The 19,160-nt window shown below is 45.3% G+C and overlaps 1 protein-coding gene across 3 annotated transcripts in view; it reads left to right on the top strand.

Moving 5' to 3' along the window:
* LOC120909885 (gastrula zinc finger protein XlCGF48.2-like) overlaps positions 1–19,160 on the top strand; it is a 61,989-nt gene that overhangs the window by 14,013 nt on the left and 28,816 nt on the right. The window contains exons 1-2 of one of the 3 annotated variants that reach the window (XM_040321669.1): positions 17,516–17,591; positions 18,015–18,147. The exons of the other annotated variants lie outside the window; for them this stretch is intronic. Of the exons in view, the coding sequence (XP_040177603.1) occupies positions 18,070–18,147 (78 nt within the window). The 5' untranslated portion in view covers positions 17,516–17,591; positions 18,015–18,069. Of the gene's footprint in view, positions 1–17,515; positions 17,592–18,014; positions 18,148–19,160 lie in introns of those variants that run through there. 3 annotated transcript variants of the gene reach the window in all.

The raw sequence follows: 19,160 nt of genomic DNA, 5'->3' as shown, positions 1-19,160 counted from the left end.
AATGTACACATGGGGGCAGATGTGTATATTCTTGCAGTATGGGAGGCAGATGTGTATATTAAAGCATGGGGGCAGATGTGTATATTACAGCATGGAGGCAGATGCTGTAATGTACACATCTGCCCCCATGCTGTAATGTACACATCTGCCCCCATGCTGTAATGTACACATCTGCCCCCATGCTGTAATGTACACATCTGCCCCCATGCTGTAATGTACACATCTGCCCCCATACTGCAAGAATATACACATCTGCCCCCATGCTGTAATGTACACATGGGGGCAGATGTGTATATTCTTGCAGTATGGGAGGCAGATGTGTATATTAAAGCATGGGGGCAGATGTGTATATTACAGCATGGAGGCAGATGCTGTAATGTACACATCTGCCCCCATGCTGTAATGTACACATCTGCCCCATGCTGTAATGTACACATCTGCCCCCATGCTGTAATGTACACATCTGCCCCCATGCTGTAATGTACACATCTGCCCCCAAACTGCAAGAATATACACATCTGCCCCCATGCTGTAATGTACACATCTGCCCCCATACTGCAAGAATATACACATCTGCCCCCATGCTGTAATGTACACATGGGGGCAGATGTGTATATTCTTGCAGTATGGGAGGCAGATGTGTATATTAAAGCATGGGGGCAGATGTGTATATTACAGCATGGAGGCAGATGCTGTAATGTACACATCTGCCCCCATGCTGTAATGTACACATCTGCCCCCATGCTGTAATGTACACATCTGCCCCCATGCTGTAATGTACACATCTGCCCCCATGCTGTAATGTACACATCTGCCCCCATGCTGTAATGTACACATCTGCCCCCATACTGCAAGAATATACACATCTGCCCCCATGCTGTAATGTACACATCTGCCACACAACTACTTTTAGCTGATCTCCTTGCATTGCAACTCTGCATTAGCCACTGGTAAATGTGGTGGGGGCAGTATGGGGGGCAGATGTGTATATTCTTGCAGTATGGGGGCAGATGTGTATATTCTTGCAGTATGGGGGCAGATGTGTATATTACAGCATGGGGTCAGATGTGTACATTACAGCATGGGGGCAGATGTGTATATTACAGCATGGGGGCAGATGCTGTAATATACACATCTGCCCCCATACTGCAAGAATATACACATCTGCCCCCCATACTGCCCCCACCACATTTACCAGTGGCTAATGCAGAGTTGCAATGCAAGGAGATCAGCTAAAAGTAGTTGTATCTGTATGTGCGTTAATTAATCGAAATTAGTCGATTAATCGATTAAAAAAAAAAACGATTAATCGAACACAAAAATTTTAATCAGTCACAGCCCTAGTTTTTTCCCTTGCAAAAGGTGTTTTGCCTGCAAGAAGACCAATTTTAATGGCCAAAAATGTTCCAGTTTCACGTCCAATGTTACACAAAAGGAATACCAAATAAAAGATCTAATAACATGTAGGACGGAGGGAGTTGTCTATGCTCTACAATGTCCGTGTTCTCTGCAGTACATTGGCCGCACTAAAAGACCTTTATGGAAGAGGCTCAGGGAACACGTTCAAAATATTGAAAAGGGCTTCCCGAATCATAATGTGTCGCGCCATTTCGCTTTGTGCCATAATATGAACCCAAAAGATCTTAAATTTTGGGCAATTGCTAAATACAATCCTCACTGGAGAGGAAGCCATATGGTACGGACACTAAGTCAGTCAGAATCAAGATGGATACATGAAATGAGGTCTTTATCGCCCAATGGGTTAAATATAGAATTCGACCTCAATTGTTTCATCTCTGATAATTAATCAAGTACTTGAATAATGTTGTGATAATGCCTATATAAGGATCTGGTTTTACACATACATATATATCCTTTTTCCTCTCTGTAATTTTAATTTTTAATTTTTAATTTTAATTTTAAAATTTTAAATGAATTTTAGAATATCTACAGATTTTTTCAAGGTGCGTTATATTGGGATTTTTAATTGTATATTTCTAATTGTATATGAATGATGCGATTATGTCTGTATCTATTTCTCATATTGTTTGATATGTTTTTGCTACATAAGCTGTGATATTCGTTTTAGCCACTGGAGGCTGCTATGCCTTTGATGCATATCCCCAGTGTTTGTTTAAACAAATGCTAATCGCTAAAGTTTTTTTAAATACGTTTTTAAATTGTTCTTATGTATTAAAATTGCCAACATGCACTAGATATTTTGTACAGTGCGTGTCTAATCCTTTTACGCCAGCAATGATGTAGATGTTTAATCACTCCCTCGCTCCCGTCTCTGCCTGATTGCCTCACTGACTATAAATAACATCAGCTGAGAGCGGACGGGTAGTGACCCATGATTAAGTCAAGTGACCATTGACGTAACGCGTGGGGGAGTAGTTACGAGCGGGACGGATAGTGGATCCGAATGAGGAGATGAAACATCAGCTGAGCGGCTCCATGAAGGATTGGTGCACTGGTTATCTATGCATTGTTTGAACGGCGGTATCGTGAGTGTGCTATTGCTAGAGAATCATCTTGTGTTTCTTTGGTGCCCTACCATCTGCGCAATGAGTTGTCTCTTTTCTTTTCCATGAGCGGTGTCTGTGTGGAGGAGATCCCTTATCTGTGAAGCAGGAGTGTGTCTGTGATCACATCGGATTTTTTATCACTGCACTGAACTGGGTGTTGTTTTTCATTTGAACCACTGGTGCACATCTCAAGCACAATTGGACATATTTTGTGGATTGGTTCTTATATTGTTTTTTCTGTGTTATTATACCCAGAGCTTTAATCACTGTTTAGCACGGTTGGCATCATTATTTAAGTTAGTAATTAGCGCAATTATTTACATATTTCACTCATATATGATCACTGCATTCAGTGACAGGGGGGTGGGGGGGGGGTGATCGCAAGGGGTTAATGTGCCTGTGTGTCAGTGTAGTGTTGTGCAGACTCACTGTGTGATGTGATCTCTCCTCAGCGGCGGTTGAAAATACCGCCGAGAGGAGAGATCACATCACTTCCCTCTTCCTGTGTTTACACAGGAGGAGGAAGTGACACACAGGGGAGCGTGCGGATTGGCTGAGAGCGATCCGGAGGGGGCGGACAAAGACGAACAGCCGCCCCCTCATCCCGGATCGCTCGGACAGCCACGGGAACCGCCGCATGTACTGGGGGGGGGGGGGGGGTCCCGATCGGACCCCCGACACGCGGAAAGGCAGGGACGTACATGTACGCCCATCTGCCTGTACGTGCCATTCTGTGGACGTATATGTATATGCGGCGGTCGTTAAGTGGTTAAGGGGAGGAAAGAAATTTTAAAGGAGAAGCGTGAAAAAGTTCAAACAATTTGAGGTTAAATAAAATGACAAACTGATAATACGTACTCACTGAAAATAATTGATTCTTTCCCTTGAAGATGGACCGTGTAATGGAGATAAAACAGAGAAGCACTCGGTCATATGTCTGGATAGTGAAATAGACGACGACGACTTCTCAGAGGACTTTCCAGGGGATAATCCCTTTAACCCAATTCTTCATCCAGCATATCACAGCAACAACCTATCCTCCGATCCTTCTACGCATGGGATGTACTTTTTCGATCAGCCACACCCCATCCCCCACCATACAGCTCAAAGTGGGAGCGAAATGTTCCCAATTTCTGAATACAACAGATACTTACCTCAGAGGGAAAAGGTTCATTTGCATCGAAGAACCCAGGGTGGTTCAAAGAAGTTTGAGTGTTCCGAATGTGGCAAATGTTTCACACAGACGTCCCACCTTGTGACCCACCGGAGGATACACACGGGTGAAAAGCCGCATTCGTGTCCCGTATGTGGGAAGCGTTTCAATGACAAGTCCTATCTGGTTACCCATCAGAAAATACACACGGGAGAAAAGCCTTATTCTTGTTTAGACTGCGGGAAATCCTTTGCAAAGAGGTCCAACCTGGTGAGACATCAGAGGATTCACACGGGGGAAAAGCCTTATTCCTGCTCTGAGTGTGGGAAGTGTTTCACGTGGAAACCCTCCCTTCTCTACCACCAGTTAAAGCACGCTGGCGAAAAGCCCATTTCTTGTCCAAATGGTGGGGGGGTTTTTCACCAAAATCACTTTTAGCAGGGCATTAAAGACCACATCCAAGATGGGAGCCATTTGGTAAGCACGGTCAACCCTTCCTCTACGTCAGATCAGTGTCCTTGACAACACGCCACGTTATGCTTCTAAACTCAACTTCTCCTGATCAACATCACTGAAGACAGAAGAGCCTAAGATCGTGACCTTTCATATTTAAAATGGTCAACGGTAAAATGTAACCACTTAAGGACCGCCTCCTGCACATATACGTCGGCAGAATGGCACGGCTGGGCACAAGCACGTACCTGTACGTCCTCTTTAAGTGCCAAGCCGTGGGACGCGGGCGCACGCCCGCGACCCGGTCCGAAGCTCCGTCGGCCACAGGACCCGCGGACCCGATCGCCGCTGGAGTCCCGCGATCGGTCCCCTGAGCTGAAGAACGAGGAGAGCTGTGTGTAAACACAGCTTCCCCGTTCTTCACTGTGGCACTGTCATTGATCGTGTGTTCCCTGATATAGGGAAGCACAATCAATGACATCACACGTCCAGCCCCGCCCCCCTAAAGTTAGAAACACATATGAGGTCACACTTAACCCCTTCAGCGCCCCCTAGTGGTTAACTCCCAAACTACAATTGTCATTTTCACAGTAAACAATGCATTTCTATAGCATTTTTTGCTGTGAAAATGACAATTGTCCCAAAAATGTGTCAAAATTGGCCGATGTATCCGCCATAATGTCGCGGTCACGAAAAAAATCGCTGATCGCCGCCATTAGTAGTAAAAAAAAAATTATTAATAAAAATGCAATAAAACTATCCCCTATTTTGTAAACACTATAAATTGTGCGCAAACCAATCGATAAACGCTTATTGCGATTTTTTTTTTAACAAAAATAGGTAGAAGAATACGTATCGGCCTAAACTGAGGGAAAAAAAACGTTTTTTTTTCATATATTTTTGGGGGATATTTATTATAGCAAAAAGGAAAAAATATTGCATTTTTTTCAAAATTGTCGCTCTATTTTTGTTTATAGCGCAAAAAATAAAAACTGCAGAGGTGATCAAATACCACCAAAAGAAAGCTCTATTTCTGGGAAAAAAAGAACGCCAATTTTGTTTGGGAGGCACGTCGCACGACCGCGCAATTGTCAGTTAAATCGACGCAGTGCGGAATCGCAAAACCTGGCCAGGTCCTTTACCTGCATTTTGGTCCGGGTCTTAAGTGGTTAAGAAACACAACAGATTTGTCGTGACGTCACAAACATTACGGAAAACTGTAGCAAAAGTGCTGCTTATATCGCAAATGGTCATATGGTACCTTTAATTTTTAGTAAAGCTACAGAAAGCTTATTTTTGATGACTCTAGTGACCAGCTGCTGGATATGTAGGGACCAGATTGCACTTAGCTTCAGGACACTTTGTTAGACATAAACTAACGTTTCCCCGAAAATAAGCCGGGTCTTATATTAACTTTGGCAACAAAAGACACAGTAGGGCTTATTTTCAGGGTAGGTCTTACCATGTGATGTCTTCTCTCCCCCTCTCCCTCCCTGCCTGTCAGGAATCCCCAGTGTGAACCGAGTTAAAATGCTTGAAAAATCCAATAATCCACTCTCTTACAGTATTATATAATGTACAATGTGTGTGTTTCTGTAATATACAGTTTTGTTCAAAATTATTCAACCCCCCAATGCTGTAAAGGGTTTTAGGGAATTTAGTGTACATTTGTAATTGTATTCAGAATGAAATCCTACAAGGACTTCTTAAAGAACCATATGCAACTAAAATGACATCAATCGGTTTTGTAATACAGTAGTAAATGTTTATTTTGTGAATTCTTCATTTACACAATTATTCAACCCCTTAAAGACTCTGAAGAACAGAGGTTCATTGAAGTATTTTCAATCAGGTATTGAAAACACCTGTGGATGTCAGGGAGCAGCAATAAAGCCTAATAAGCACCAATCAGGCAGCTTTAAAATGACTGTGATACTCAGCTCCTTCTAGACATTTACTGGTGTGGTTACAAACATGGTGAAGTCAAGAGAATGGTCCGGGAAGACAAGAGAAGAGGTGATTACTCTTCACAGGAAGGGCAATGGCTATAAGAAGATTGCAAAGATGTTAAACATACCAAGAGACACCATAGGAAGCATCATTCGCAAATTCAAGGCAATGGGCACTGTTGAAATGCTACCTGGTCGTGGAAGAAAGAAGATGCTGACTTTGACTGCTGTGCGCTACCTGAAGCGTAGAGTGGAGAAAAGTCCCCGTGTGACTGCTGAGGAACTGAGAAAATATTTGTCAGATGTGGGTACTGAAGTTTCTGCTCAGACAATACGGCGCACACTGCGTAATGAAGGCCTCCATGCCAGAACTCCCAGGCGCACCCCCTTGCTGTCTCCAAAGAATAAGAAGAGTCGACTGCAGTATGCCAAAAGTCATGTGGACAAACCACAGAAGTTTTGGGATTGTGTTCTGTGGACTGATGAAACAAAATTAGAACTGTTTGGGCCCATGGATCAACGCTATATTTGGAGGAGGAAGAACAAGGCCTATGATGAAAAGAACACCTTGCCTACTGTGAAGCATGGCGGGGGGCCAATCATGCTTTGGGGCTGTTTTGCTTCTGCAGGTACAGGGAAGCTTCAGCGTGTACAAGGTACCATGAATTCTCTTCAGTACCAGGAGATATTGGATAACAATGTGATGCAGTCCGTCACAAACCTGAGGCTTGGGAGACGTTGGACTTTTCAACAGGACAATGATCCCAAGCATACCTCCAAGTCCACTAGAGCATGGTTGCAGATTAAAGGCTGGAACATTTTGGAGTGGCCATCGCAGTCACCAGACTTAAATCCGATTGAGAACCTCTGGTGGGACTTAAAGAAAGCAGTTGCAGTGCGCAAGCCTAAGAATGTGACTGAACTGGAGGCTTTTGCCCATGACGAATGGGCGAAGATACCCGTAGATCGCTGCAAGACACTTGTGTCAAGCTATGCTTCACGTTTAAAAGCTGTTATAACTGTAAAAGGATGTTGTACTAAGTACTAAGATTGAATGTCACTTGGGGGTTGAATAAAAGTGATAATGATGTGAGCACAGAAAAGACATTTGTGGTTATTTCATTATAAATGTTATGTTATATTTGTCTGACCTACACGTGCCTCTTTGATTTAATTGGAAGCAGGATGACTGAATGATCCAAGTCAATGTCAAACTGGTCAAAAAAATCAATTTCAGTGGGGGTTGAATAATTTTGAATACAACTGTAAATGTGCCAAACACCTTCATTATATCGCTGCTCGGTACTTCCGTGACCCGCCGGAGCTCTCTTCCTCTCTCCAAGCACTGCAGAGGGGGGGGGCGTACCGAAGGTATTTGGCACAATTATATTACAGAAATAGTGGATTATAGGATTTTACAAGCATTTTAAACTAGGGCTTATTTTCGGGGTAGGGCTTATATTGCATCTCTCCTGGAAAAATAACACTAGGTCTTATTTTCGGGGGAAACACGGTAGCTGCAGTCCAGACTCAATACAGGCTTCCTATATGATTTCATCCTGATTGTATCACAAACCATATTTCAAGCCCTGGAGCATGGGGATTCCTTTCCCCCCAAAACCTGTTGCCTCTAAATAATCCTTTTCACTCATATTTTTATTTCAAGCCAGATGGAAATTTGTACTAGGTTTTTCTAACTACACACCCAAAACTTCCTTTGGTAGTTATAGTTGTTTGGGACTAAAGTAAGGAAAATAAGTTGCGTTCCCATGATCCCATGAACAGTGGCTTTCCCAACGGAATTCCACTCAAGCCTGCCTTGCATACACACGGTCACACAAAAGTCCGGTGAACTTTTGACTGCCAAGAATGTGGTGACGTAAAAGACTACGACGAGTCGGCAAAATTAAGTTTTATGCTTCCGAGCATGCGTCGCATTGTTTCTGAGCTAGCGTGTTTTTTTTTTCCCGTCGGAAAAGCATACAGACGAACGGTTTTCCCGATAGGATTTTTTCCTGATGGGGAAAAAGGAGATCCTGCTCTCTTTTTTTTTCCCCGGAAGTTTTCCTGTGGGAAAAAGTCAGATGGAGCATACACACCATCGGGATCCCCGATGAAAAGCTCTCATCGCAGTTTTTCCAACGAGAAAAACGGTCATTATGGGCCAGATTCACGTAGAATCGCGGCGGCGTAACGTATCGTAGTTATATTACACCGCCGCAAGTTTTCATCGCAAGTGCCTGATTCACAAAGCACTTGCATGAAAACTTACGCCGGCGGCCTCCGGCGTAAGCCTGCGTAATTCAAAGGGGCGTGTGCCATTTAAATTAGGCGCGCTCCCGCACCGGACCTACTGCGCATGCTCCGTTTTGAAATTCCCGCCGTGCTTTGCGCAAAGTGACGTAATTTTTTCGAACGGCGACGTGCGTAGCGTACTTTTGTATTCCCGGACGTCTTACGCAAGAACAAAAAAAAAATTAAATTTCGACGCGGGAACGACGGCCATACTTTATACAGCACATACGTGTGCTGTGTAAAGTTAGGGCAGCTAAAACGACGACTAACTTTGCGACGGGAAACTAGACTAGCAGCGACGTAGCGAACGCGAAAAACCGTTGTGGATCGCCGTAACTACTAATTTGCATACCCAACGCTGGTTTACGACGCAAACTCCCCCCAGCGGCGGCCGAGGTATTGCATCCTAAGATCCGACAGTGTAATTCAATTACACCTGTCGGATCTTATGGCTAACTATGCGTAACTGATTCTATGAATCAGTTCCATAGTTAGGAAGACCCTAAAACAGAGATACCGCCATGCTCTTTTGTGAATCTGGGCCTATGTTCTCATTGAAGAAGAACTATAGGACAAAATTGGTATTTATGTAGTTAACCGATGAAGCTGACTGATGGTCTGATGTGCCTACACACCATAGGTTAAAAACCGATCGTGTCAGAACGCGGTGACGTAAAACACAACGATGTGCTGAAAAAACCCGAAGTTCAATGCTTCCAAGCATGCGTCGACTTGATTCTGAGCATGCGTGGATTTTTAACCGATGCTTTTGCATACTAACCATCGGTTTTGACCTATCGGTTAAGCGTCCATCGGTTCAATTTTAAAGCATTTTTTGACCGAAGGTTAACTGACCGATGGGGCCCACACACGATCGGTTTGGACCGATGAAAAGGTCCTTCAGTCCGTTTTCATCTGTTTTGACCGATCGTGTGTACACAGCCTTAGACATGAACACCATCATCATGGCAATGACTTAGCGCTAACATTTGCATGAAACCCGTCTACCTCTTTGTCCCCTGCTCCATCTGTCAACCACTTGTCATATGAAGCTTCAATTAAAGGATTTTTGGAAGTGCAGCCACCCGAAATTATTTCTTCACCGCCATCATGGCCTTGTGGAGGACTGGAGATCCTACTGTGGGGGTTGGCCTGATAGTTGAAAATGCTATTTGAGTTGGTCTTGTGCTTCAAGACTGGAATTACATTTTCTTTCTCCTTCCTCACCTTTAACTTAACGTTTAATGGAACTAAAACAGAGTCTTCATCTGGAATTGTATTGTAAAAAGAATTTTGTTCTTAATTTTACTGTTAATAAATAAAAATGTGCATGTTTTCCCATTCACTGTGTTTCAGCATAGTTTTTCCATCCTGTGATCCTCCACCTACGTTGTCACGGGTTAGGGTCACATGACAAGCGAATGTCCCATAGCTTATTAGCATCTTGTAAACCACTCTCCTAATGCTAAGCCCCACCCCTAAGGCCCCGTACACACGAGAGGATCCATCCGCTGGAATTGATCCGCGGACCGGCTCCAGCGGTTAGATCCCCTGGTGTGTACGATCCAGCGCATCTGTTTCCGCGGATTTTTATCCCCTGGGATGGATTTCCAGCGGATAAAAATTTGAAGACATGCTTTCAAATCTATCCGCTTGAATCCATCCCAACGGATTGTTTCGCTGGTCTGTACAGACTCACCGGATCAATCCGTCCGAATCAATCCCCCGCATGCATCGTAATGATTTGATGCATGCGTGGAATTCCTTATATGACAGCGTCGCGCACGTCGCCGCGTCATCATCGCGGCGACGGCACGACACGTCATCGCGATGGGATTTCGGCGCGGATTTCGATCCGATGGTGAGTACACTCCATCGGATCAAAATCCTCGAGAGGATTTATCCGCGGAAACGGTCCGGTGGACCGTATCCGCGGATAAATCCTCTCGTGTGTTTGGGGCCTAAGCATTCTCAACCTTTTTTGGTCCAAATAAAAAAAGCTTTATTTATTACAAGTACCTAAAGCGGAGGTTCACCCTAAAAAACAACTATGTACCATCCCATCCAGCAAGAGTGTTATTTAAAGCGGGGGTTCACCCTAAAAAAAAAAATGTCTTTATCTACCATCTTATCCAGCATACTAGCGTCAGCTACAGTATGCCTTTTTTTTTTGCGCTGTACTTACCGTTTAATCCTTCAGTTTCGTTTCAGACTCCCGCGGGGAGTAGGCGTTCCTATGAAGAGGGGAACATGATTGACGTCCGGCTATGGGGCGTCACGCGTTCCGAAAATAGGACTCGGCTCTTCACGGTGCTATACGGCGCCTGCGCACAGACTAGGAGCTGACTGCTTAGGCGCCGTATATATCCGAGTCCTATTTCGGCTATTTTCGGAATGCGTGACGTGCCATGTTCCCCTCTTCATAGGAACGCCTATTTCCCCGCCGGAGGAAACAAAACTGGACTATTAAACGGTAAGTACAGCGCAAAAAAAAAAAAGGGGATACTGTAGCTGACGCTAGTATGCTGGATAAGATGGTAGATAAAGACTTTTTTTTTTAGGGTGAACCCCGCTTTTAATAAATATGCAGTGCTTTACATATATGTATTATACATTCACATCAGTCCCTGCCCTTAAGGGCGTGTTCCATTTAAATTAGGCGCGCTCCCGCGCCGGACCTGCTGCGCATGCTCCGTTTCCTAACTCCCCCCGTGCTTTGCGCGCCGTGACGTCATTTTTTCGAACGGCAACGCGCGTAGCGTACTTCCGTATTCCCGGACGTGTTACGCAAACGACGTTAAATTTTAAATATCGACGCGGGAACGACGGCCATACTTTAGACAGCAATACGTTTGCTGACTAAAGTTAGGGCACCTAAAACGACGACTAACTTTGCGACGGGAAACTAGACTAGCGGCGACGTAGCGAACGCGAAAATCCGTTGGCGATCCGCCGTAACTCCTAATTTGCATACCCGACGCTGGTTTACGACACAAACTCCCCCCAGTGGCGGCCGCGGTACTGCATCCTAAGATCCGACAGTGTAAAACTATTACACCTGTCGGATCTTAGGGATATCTATGCGTAACTGATTCTATGAATCAGTCGCATAGATAGAAACAGGGATACGACGGCGTATCAGGAGAAACGCCGTTGTATCCCTTTTGTGAATCTGGCCCTAAGGTCCCTAACTCACATTCATACATACACATACGGGGGTCAATTTGGAAAGGAGACAATTTACCTACCAGCACGTCTTTGGAGTGTCGGAGGAAACTGGAGTACCCGGAGGAAACCCACGCAAGCACATGGAAAACATGCAAACTCCAGGCAGGTAGTGCTGTGGTCGGGATTTAGACCAACGACTCTAGGCGTAAGTGCGAACCACTTAGCCACAAAACGAAACAAAATTCATTCCTACTGTCATTTGGAGATTCGGATACATCAGTAGTAATGAATTTTGTTGAAATTCCTTTAGTTTCGTTTATTCGTTTTCTAAATTTAGAACAATTTAAAAAATGTTCAAATGATCCGAATTCTGTGTGAAGGGAACCCCATGCCAAAATTTAAAAAATGTCATGGGCCCTGCCGCCCCCAAATCCATACTAGACCTTTATCTGAGCATACAGCCTGACAGGCTGGGAAAGGGGTGGGACGAGCAAGCGCCCCTCCCCCTGAATTATACCAGGCCACATGCCCTCAACATGTGGTGGTGCTTTGAGCAGAGAGGCTCCCGCCCCAAAGCACTTTGTCCCCAGGTTGATGGGGACAAGGGCCTCTTCCCCACAACCCTGGCCGCTGACAGCTGAAGAGTCATCGGTTGCTAAGGACGCGGGAGTCCGCTCCTTAATCGCCAGCTATTCTTCACACAGAATTTGGATCCGTCCATCATTTTTCGACTGGTTTGAATCGATTTTAAAATTTTGAATTAGTTACAAAATGAATAAACAAATTTAAACTAAATTCCAAAATGAAACAAAATTAGTAACATGACGAATCTATTCCAAACGAAACACATTTTTCCATTCTGTCTACCTGGTATTGACATCATCATTGTTCCAGGTTCACTGTGGCTAAAGACATGGAGGAAAAGAGAGTCAGTAGGGTTTGACTCCTCCAGTTTTTTTCCTCTGGCCACAGAGGATGTGTAAGGACAGAGGGGAATGGAGACTAATGGCTTTCAGAGGGCCACGATTAAAAGTTGAGGTGGACCGAGCTACTGAATTTAAAGCGACTGTGTCACCAACTTAAAACATTTGGTAAAAGCACAAAAAATCAAGTATATGTGCCTACTTACAGTGTTTCCCATAATTTACATTTTTATTCACTTGCAATGTGTCTGAACTTTCTGGAAAATGTGACTACTCCAGGAAGAGTAAATTCCCTAGCACAGTCCCCTTCCTCCTTGCATATAATAGCCTTCTTAATACAGGTGGCCCATGCTCACCCAAGACCCAAAGTCTAATGGCCCATACACACGATCCGAATATCGTACGGTAATGATCGTGCGATGATGGATCGTACGATATTCGGATCGTGTGTATGGGCCATAAGTGACAACTTGGTCTTCACCAGAGCACACAGCAAGGAGTGATGTGCCAGTGTCCTTAGTGGCCACTGTGCTACTGTGATGAAAGCTGATGCCAGGTCATGACCCTCAGATTCACCCAACAAAGGGGTCCCGGTTACAGGATGGCCATGACGTTAAGACAGGGTGGAAGTACCAGGGTGTCAGGAATACAGGCGAAGGTCGAGACAAGTGGCAGGCAAGAGAATAGTAGGCATCCAAGCAGGGGTCAAGGCAGGTGGAAGCCAAGATACCGCGTTTCCCCGAAAATAAGACCTACCCCGAAAATAAGACCTAGCGTTATTTTCCAGGAGGGCTGCAATATAAGCCCTACCCCGAAAATAAGCCCTAGTTTAAAATGTTTGTAACATCCTATAATCCACTCTATTACAGTAGTATATAATGTTCAATGCGTGTGTTTCTGTAATATAATTGCTGGGAAGAGAGCTCCGGCGGGTCACAGAAGCGCTATAACGAAGGTATTTGGCACAATTATATTACAGAAACACACACATTGTACATTATATACTACTGTAATAGAGTGTATTATAGGATTTTACAAGCATTTTAACTCCGTTTACACTGGGGATTCCTGTCAGGGGGAGAGAAGACAGCACATTACATGGTAAGACCTACCCCGAAAATAAGCCCTACTGTGTCCTTTGTTGCCAAAATTAATATAAGACCCGGGCTTATTTTCGGGGAAACACGGTAGTAGTCGTTATTCAACCAGAGGTTGAAGCAGACAGCTGACAAGAAAGTAGTTGGTATCTAAGTATAGCTCAAGGGCAACAAGAGATTAGTCAGTCTTTATAAATGATATTGGGTCTGAGATCAAAAGTAACATTTCTGTCTTTGCAGATGACACCAAGCTATGCAGTGGAATAACGTCCTTGCAGGATGTCTCCAATTTACAAGCCGACCTCAATGCTCTGTCTAATTGGGCGACTAAGTGGCAGAAGAGGTTTAATGTAGATAAATGTAAAGTTATGCACTTGGGGGCTAAGAATATGCATGCATCATACATACTAGGGGGAGTACAACTGGGGGGATCTGTAGTGGAGAAGGATCTGGGGGTTTTAGTTGATCATAAGCTCAATAATGGCATGCAATGCCAAGCTGCGGTTTCCAAAGCGAGCAAAGTCCTTTCTTGTATTAAGAGAGGTATGGACTCCAGAGACAGAGATATAATTTTGCCCCTGTACAAATCATTAGTAAGACCTCATCTGGAATATGCAGTTCAGTTTTGGGCACCAGTTCTCAAAAAGGATATCGGAGAACTGGAGAAAGTGCAGAGAAGAGCAACCAAACTGATAAGAGGCATGGAGGAGCTCAGCTATGAGGAAAGATTAGAGGAACTGAATTTATTCACTCTTGAGAAGAGGAGAATAAGGGGGGATATGATCAACATGTACAAATATATAAGAGGTCCATACAGTGAACTTGGTGTTGAGTTATTCACTTTACGGTCAACACTGAGGACAAGGGGGGCACTCTTTACGTCTAGAGGAAAAGAGATTTCACCTCCAAATACGGAAAGGTTTCTTCACAGTAAGAGCTGTGAAAATGTGGAACAGACTCCCTCCAGAGGTGGTTCTGGCCAGCTCAGTAGATTGCTTTAAGAAAGGCCTGGATTCTTTCCTAAATGTACAGAATATAACTTGAGTATTAAGATTTGTAGGTAAAGTTGATCCAGGGTAAATCCGATTGCCTCTCGGGGGATCAGGAAGGAATTTTTTCCCCTGCTGTAGCAAATTGGATCATGCTCTGCTGGGGTTTTTTGCCTTCCTCTGGATCAACTGTGGGAATGGAGTTGGGTGTATAGGATTTTACTGTGTTTTTTATTTTTGTTTTTTTATTTTTTGTGGTTGAACTGGATGGACTTGTGTCTTTTTTCAACCTGACTAACTATGTAACTATGTAACTATGTAACTATGTAAACAGAGGTCAAGGTGGCAGCAGGCAAGAAAATAGTCGGCATCCAATCAGAGGTTGAGGCAGGCAGCAGGTGAGAGCAGTCGATATCCAATCAGAGGTCAGGGTGGGCAAGAGAGTTGTTCATATCCAAACATAAGTCGCGGCAGGCAAGAATTAGTCGGTATTCAGAGGTTGAGGCAGGCGGTAGGCAAGAAAGAAGAGGTCGCGGCAAGCAAAAGAGCAGCCTGTATCCAAATAGAGATCAAGGCAAGCAAGAGAGTAGTCGGTATCAAAGCAGAGGTCAAAGGCAGGTGGAAGCCAAGATAGTAGTCATTATCCAATCAGAGGTTTAGGCAGAAAGCTGGCAGGAAAGTAATTGGTAGGGTTGTCCCGATACCACTTTTTTAGGACTGAGTACAAGTACCGATACTTTTTTTCAAGTACTCGCCGATACCGAATACCGATACTTTTTTTTAAATGTGTCCCCAAATGCAGCCATGTCCCCCCACAAATGCAGCCATGTCCTCCACAGATGCAGCCATGTCCCCCCCATATGCAGCCATGTCCCCCCCCCATATGCAGCCATGTCCCCCCCATATGCAGCCATGTCCCCCCCCATATGCAGCCATGTCCCCCCCCATATGCAGCCATGTCCCCCCCCATATCCAGCCATGTCCCCCCCATATGCAGCTATGTCCCCCCCATATCCAGCCATGTCCCCCCCATATGCAGCCATGTCCCCCCCATATGCAGCCATGTCCCCCCCCCATATCCAGCCATGTCCCCCCCCATATCCAGCCATGTCCCCCCCATATCCAGCCATGTCCCCCCCATATATGCAGCCATGTCCCCCTTACCGTACATGCTGCCGCGCCGCCGCTTGGTTAATACGGGCGGGGAACATTACAGCTTTCATTTGAATAGCTGTAGTCTTTCGCGCCGCGCTGCGTATAGACACTCCCCCTTGCTCGGGATTGGACAGTTCACCCGAGCAAGGGGGAGTGTCTATATGCGGCGCGGCGGTAAACACTACAGCTATTCAAATGAAAGCTGTAATGTTCCCCGCCTGTATTAACCAAGCGGGGATGCGGCGTAGTGGCGGGATGCGGCGGCGTGGGGGGGGGGGGAGTATTCTATTTTGGTATCGGGGGTATTTGCGGGAGTACAAGTACTCCCACAAATACTCGGAATCGGTACCGATACTAGTATCGGTATCGGGACAACCCTAGTAATTGGTATCTAAGAAGAGCTCAAAGCAGGCAAGAGATTAGTCGGTATCTAAACAGAGGTCAAGGTAGGTAGCAGGCAAGAAAATAGTCGGTATACAATCGGAGGTTGAGGCAGGCAGCAGATGAGAGCAGTCGATATCCAATCGGTGGTCAGGGTGGGCAAGAAAGTTGTCAGTATCCAAATGTAAGTTGAGGCAGGTGGCAGGCAAGAATGTAGTCGTATCAAAACAAAGATGGAGGCAGGCGGCAGACAAGAAAGGAGGGGTCAAGGCAAGAAAAAGAGCAGCCTGTATCCAAATAGAGGTTGAGGCAAGCAAGAGAGTAGTCATTATCCAAGCAGAGGTCAAGGCAGGTGGGAGCTAAGATAGTAGTCATTATCTAATCAGAGGTTGAGGCAGGCAAGAAAGTAGTTGGTATTCAAGCAGAGGTCGAGGCACGCAAGAGATTAGTCAGTAGCTAAACAATGGGTTGCGGTCGGCAGCAGGCAAGAAAATTGTATCCAATCAGAGGTTGAGGCAGCGACAACAGTAATTGCACGCCACTAGGTAAAAAGCCATGATCTGAGCACGCAGCGAGACCCTCTGCAGGTGGACAGGATGGGGCTTTCCCCAGGATGTACAATCACAGCTCTTGGAGGTACTGCAACAACACTCTTCTTCTGGGATTGTCCAACTATTCTGTGCTGTCCCAGCTCCTCCACCCCTCCCTTGTCTTCCTACTCTCAGTCCTCTAGGCTGCTACCATCACATCCAAAATAGGGGCTCCGGGGGCCCTAGGGTTGCCACCTCATCCCTTTAAACCCAAACACATATGAATTACACAGGTTCTGAGGCTAATTTAGTGTAAATAATGCACCAAGTGAGTTTAATTACCACCGTAATCAGCCACAGAACCTGTGTAATTAATATGTGTTTGGTTATAAAGGGATGAGGTGGCAATCTTGGGGCTCCCTGCAGCAGTTGTGATGCTTTTGGATGTCATCCCAGGTAAATAAAATTAATAAATCACATTAAATTCACATACTGTATAATCTTTTGTGGGAACATTTGTTGTTCTCTCTAAAACTGTTTAGCTAGAAGCTACTGTACTTTGGCTACAACAAAATGGCCGCCCCATACCAACACAGCCACAGCAGTACAAGGACAGTACTTTCCTGTCTGACAATTCTAAATAACCAGTTACAAAAAAAAGATACATACACACACGTCATTCTGTTTGCTATAATCAAAGTAAGCTGTCATAAAAAGCTCAATAAGCAAACGACAAGAAGATGGCCGCCGCCCTAATCACAGGGGACATAAGTCGGACTGCTCTCACTCGCCCTAGCATCTCTTGCGTTATCCCAGCTGAGCGTCCCTATAGCCATCAGGAAGTGTCTCAGGGCCGCCGTGAAACGCACAAACCCGGAAGTAAAGCAGCCACGGCCGGAAGTGAGTTTACTATTTCCGCTCTGCGGACCATAATAATGGAAGAGAGGAGACAATAAGCTGTTTAGTGCTGGTGTGTTTGTAGAGAGTTGAGGAATATTTATTTAGCCTGACCAAGATTCCCAACGTGAATAATAAGCAGATTAGGCGTTATAATGCTGCTATGAACACATGCATTCCCTTGACTTATATTTATTACTACATGTTATTACATGGTATATCTTCCCATTATAGTATTAGTTCTGCAGTGTTGCCTTGTAGCCTACTGGATTGCAGTTATCAGAGAGGATTGATGATTGGTTAATAGGGGCGCTAGGTCAGATTTTAACAGTTAGGCGGCGCAATGGGAGTTCCTCACCCCTCCCCCCCTTCTCCGACCTTCATGTCTGGAGGGTGCTAAGGATCTCTGCTGGGAGAACCCTACACCTTTCATAATATATTGTATGTATGCGCATGGCTTTCGTATGTTCATCATGCCGCTGTTTTGTTGTTTCAGGCGAGGCGTCGGAGAGTCAATCCCATCAATAAGGAGCAGAGTCCCATCAGCAAGAATGGAGAAGGAGCGCGGTCACATGACTGAGAGGATATTAAACCTCACCATGGAGATCATCTACCTGCTGACCGGAGAGGTGAGGAGGATTCTGGGAGGTCACATGACATCACTCTTATAGCTATTAATAAAACACAGACCTGACTGGAGAGGTGAGGAGGATTCTGGGGGATCACATGACATCACTCTTATCTCTATTAATAAAACACAGACCTGACCGGAAAGGTGAGGAGGATTCTGGGAGGTCACATGACATCACTTATCTATTTTAAAGCGGAGTTCCACCCAAAAGTGGAACTTCTGCTTTAACCATTTCCCGCCCGATCAATGGTCAATTGACGTCCGGGAAGTGGTTGTGAAATCCTGACTGGACGTCTATTGACGTCCTGCAGGATTTCATGCCGGCGCGCGCCCTTCGGTGATGCGGGGTGTCAGTCTGACGCCCTGCATCTCCGATCTCGGTAAAGAGCCTCCGGCGGAGGCTCTTTACCACGTGATCAGCCGTGTCCAATCACGGCTGTTCACGATGTAAACAGGAAGAGCCGTTGATCGGCTCTTCCTCACTCGCGTCTGACAGATCGGCGGCTCTCCTGACAGGGGGGGTTCGCGCTGATTGTTTATCAGGGCAGCCCCCCCTCGGATCGCGCCACTGGACCACCAGGGAGTGCCTCCCGGTGCTCAATAGAGCACAGATTGATAAAAAAAAAAACAATAACAAAAAAAAAATTGAATACAATCAATGCCAATCAGTGCCCACAAATGGGCACTGACTGGCAACATGGGCACTGACTAATGATGCCCAGCAATGCCATCAGTGCCACCCCTCAGTGTCACCCAGTGTCCATCAGTGCCACCTCTTAGTGCCCATCTATGCCCAGTGCCCACCCATAAGTGCCCATCATTGCCGCCTATGAGTGCCCATCAGTGCCGCATACCTGCGCCGCCTATCGCTGCCCATCAGTGCCGCCTAACGGTGCCCATCAGTGCCACCTCATCGGTGCTCATCAGTGTCCATAATTGAAGAAGAAAACTTTCTTATTTACAAAAAAAAATAACAGAAAAAAAAAACGTAATTTTTTTAAAATGTCGGTC

This window comes from Rana temporaria, chromosome 8, assembly GCF_905171775.1.
Source record: "Rana temporaria chromosome 8, aRanTem1.1, whole genome shotgun sequence".
Classification (NCBI taxonomy): Eukaryota; Metazoa; Chordata; class Amphibia; order Anura; family Ranidae; genus Rana; species Rana temporaria.
This window is presented reverse-complemented; position numbering and strand designations above follow the sequence as displayed.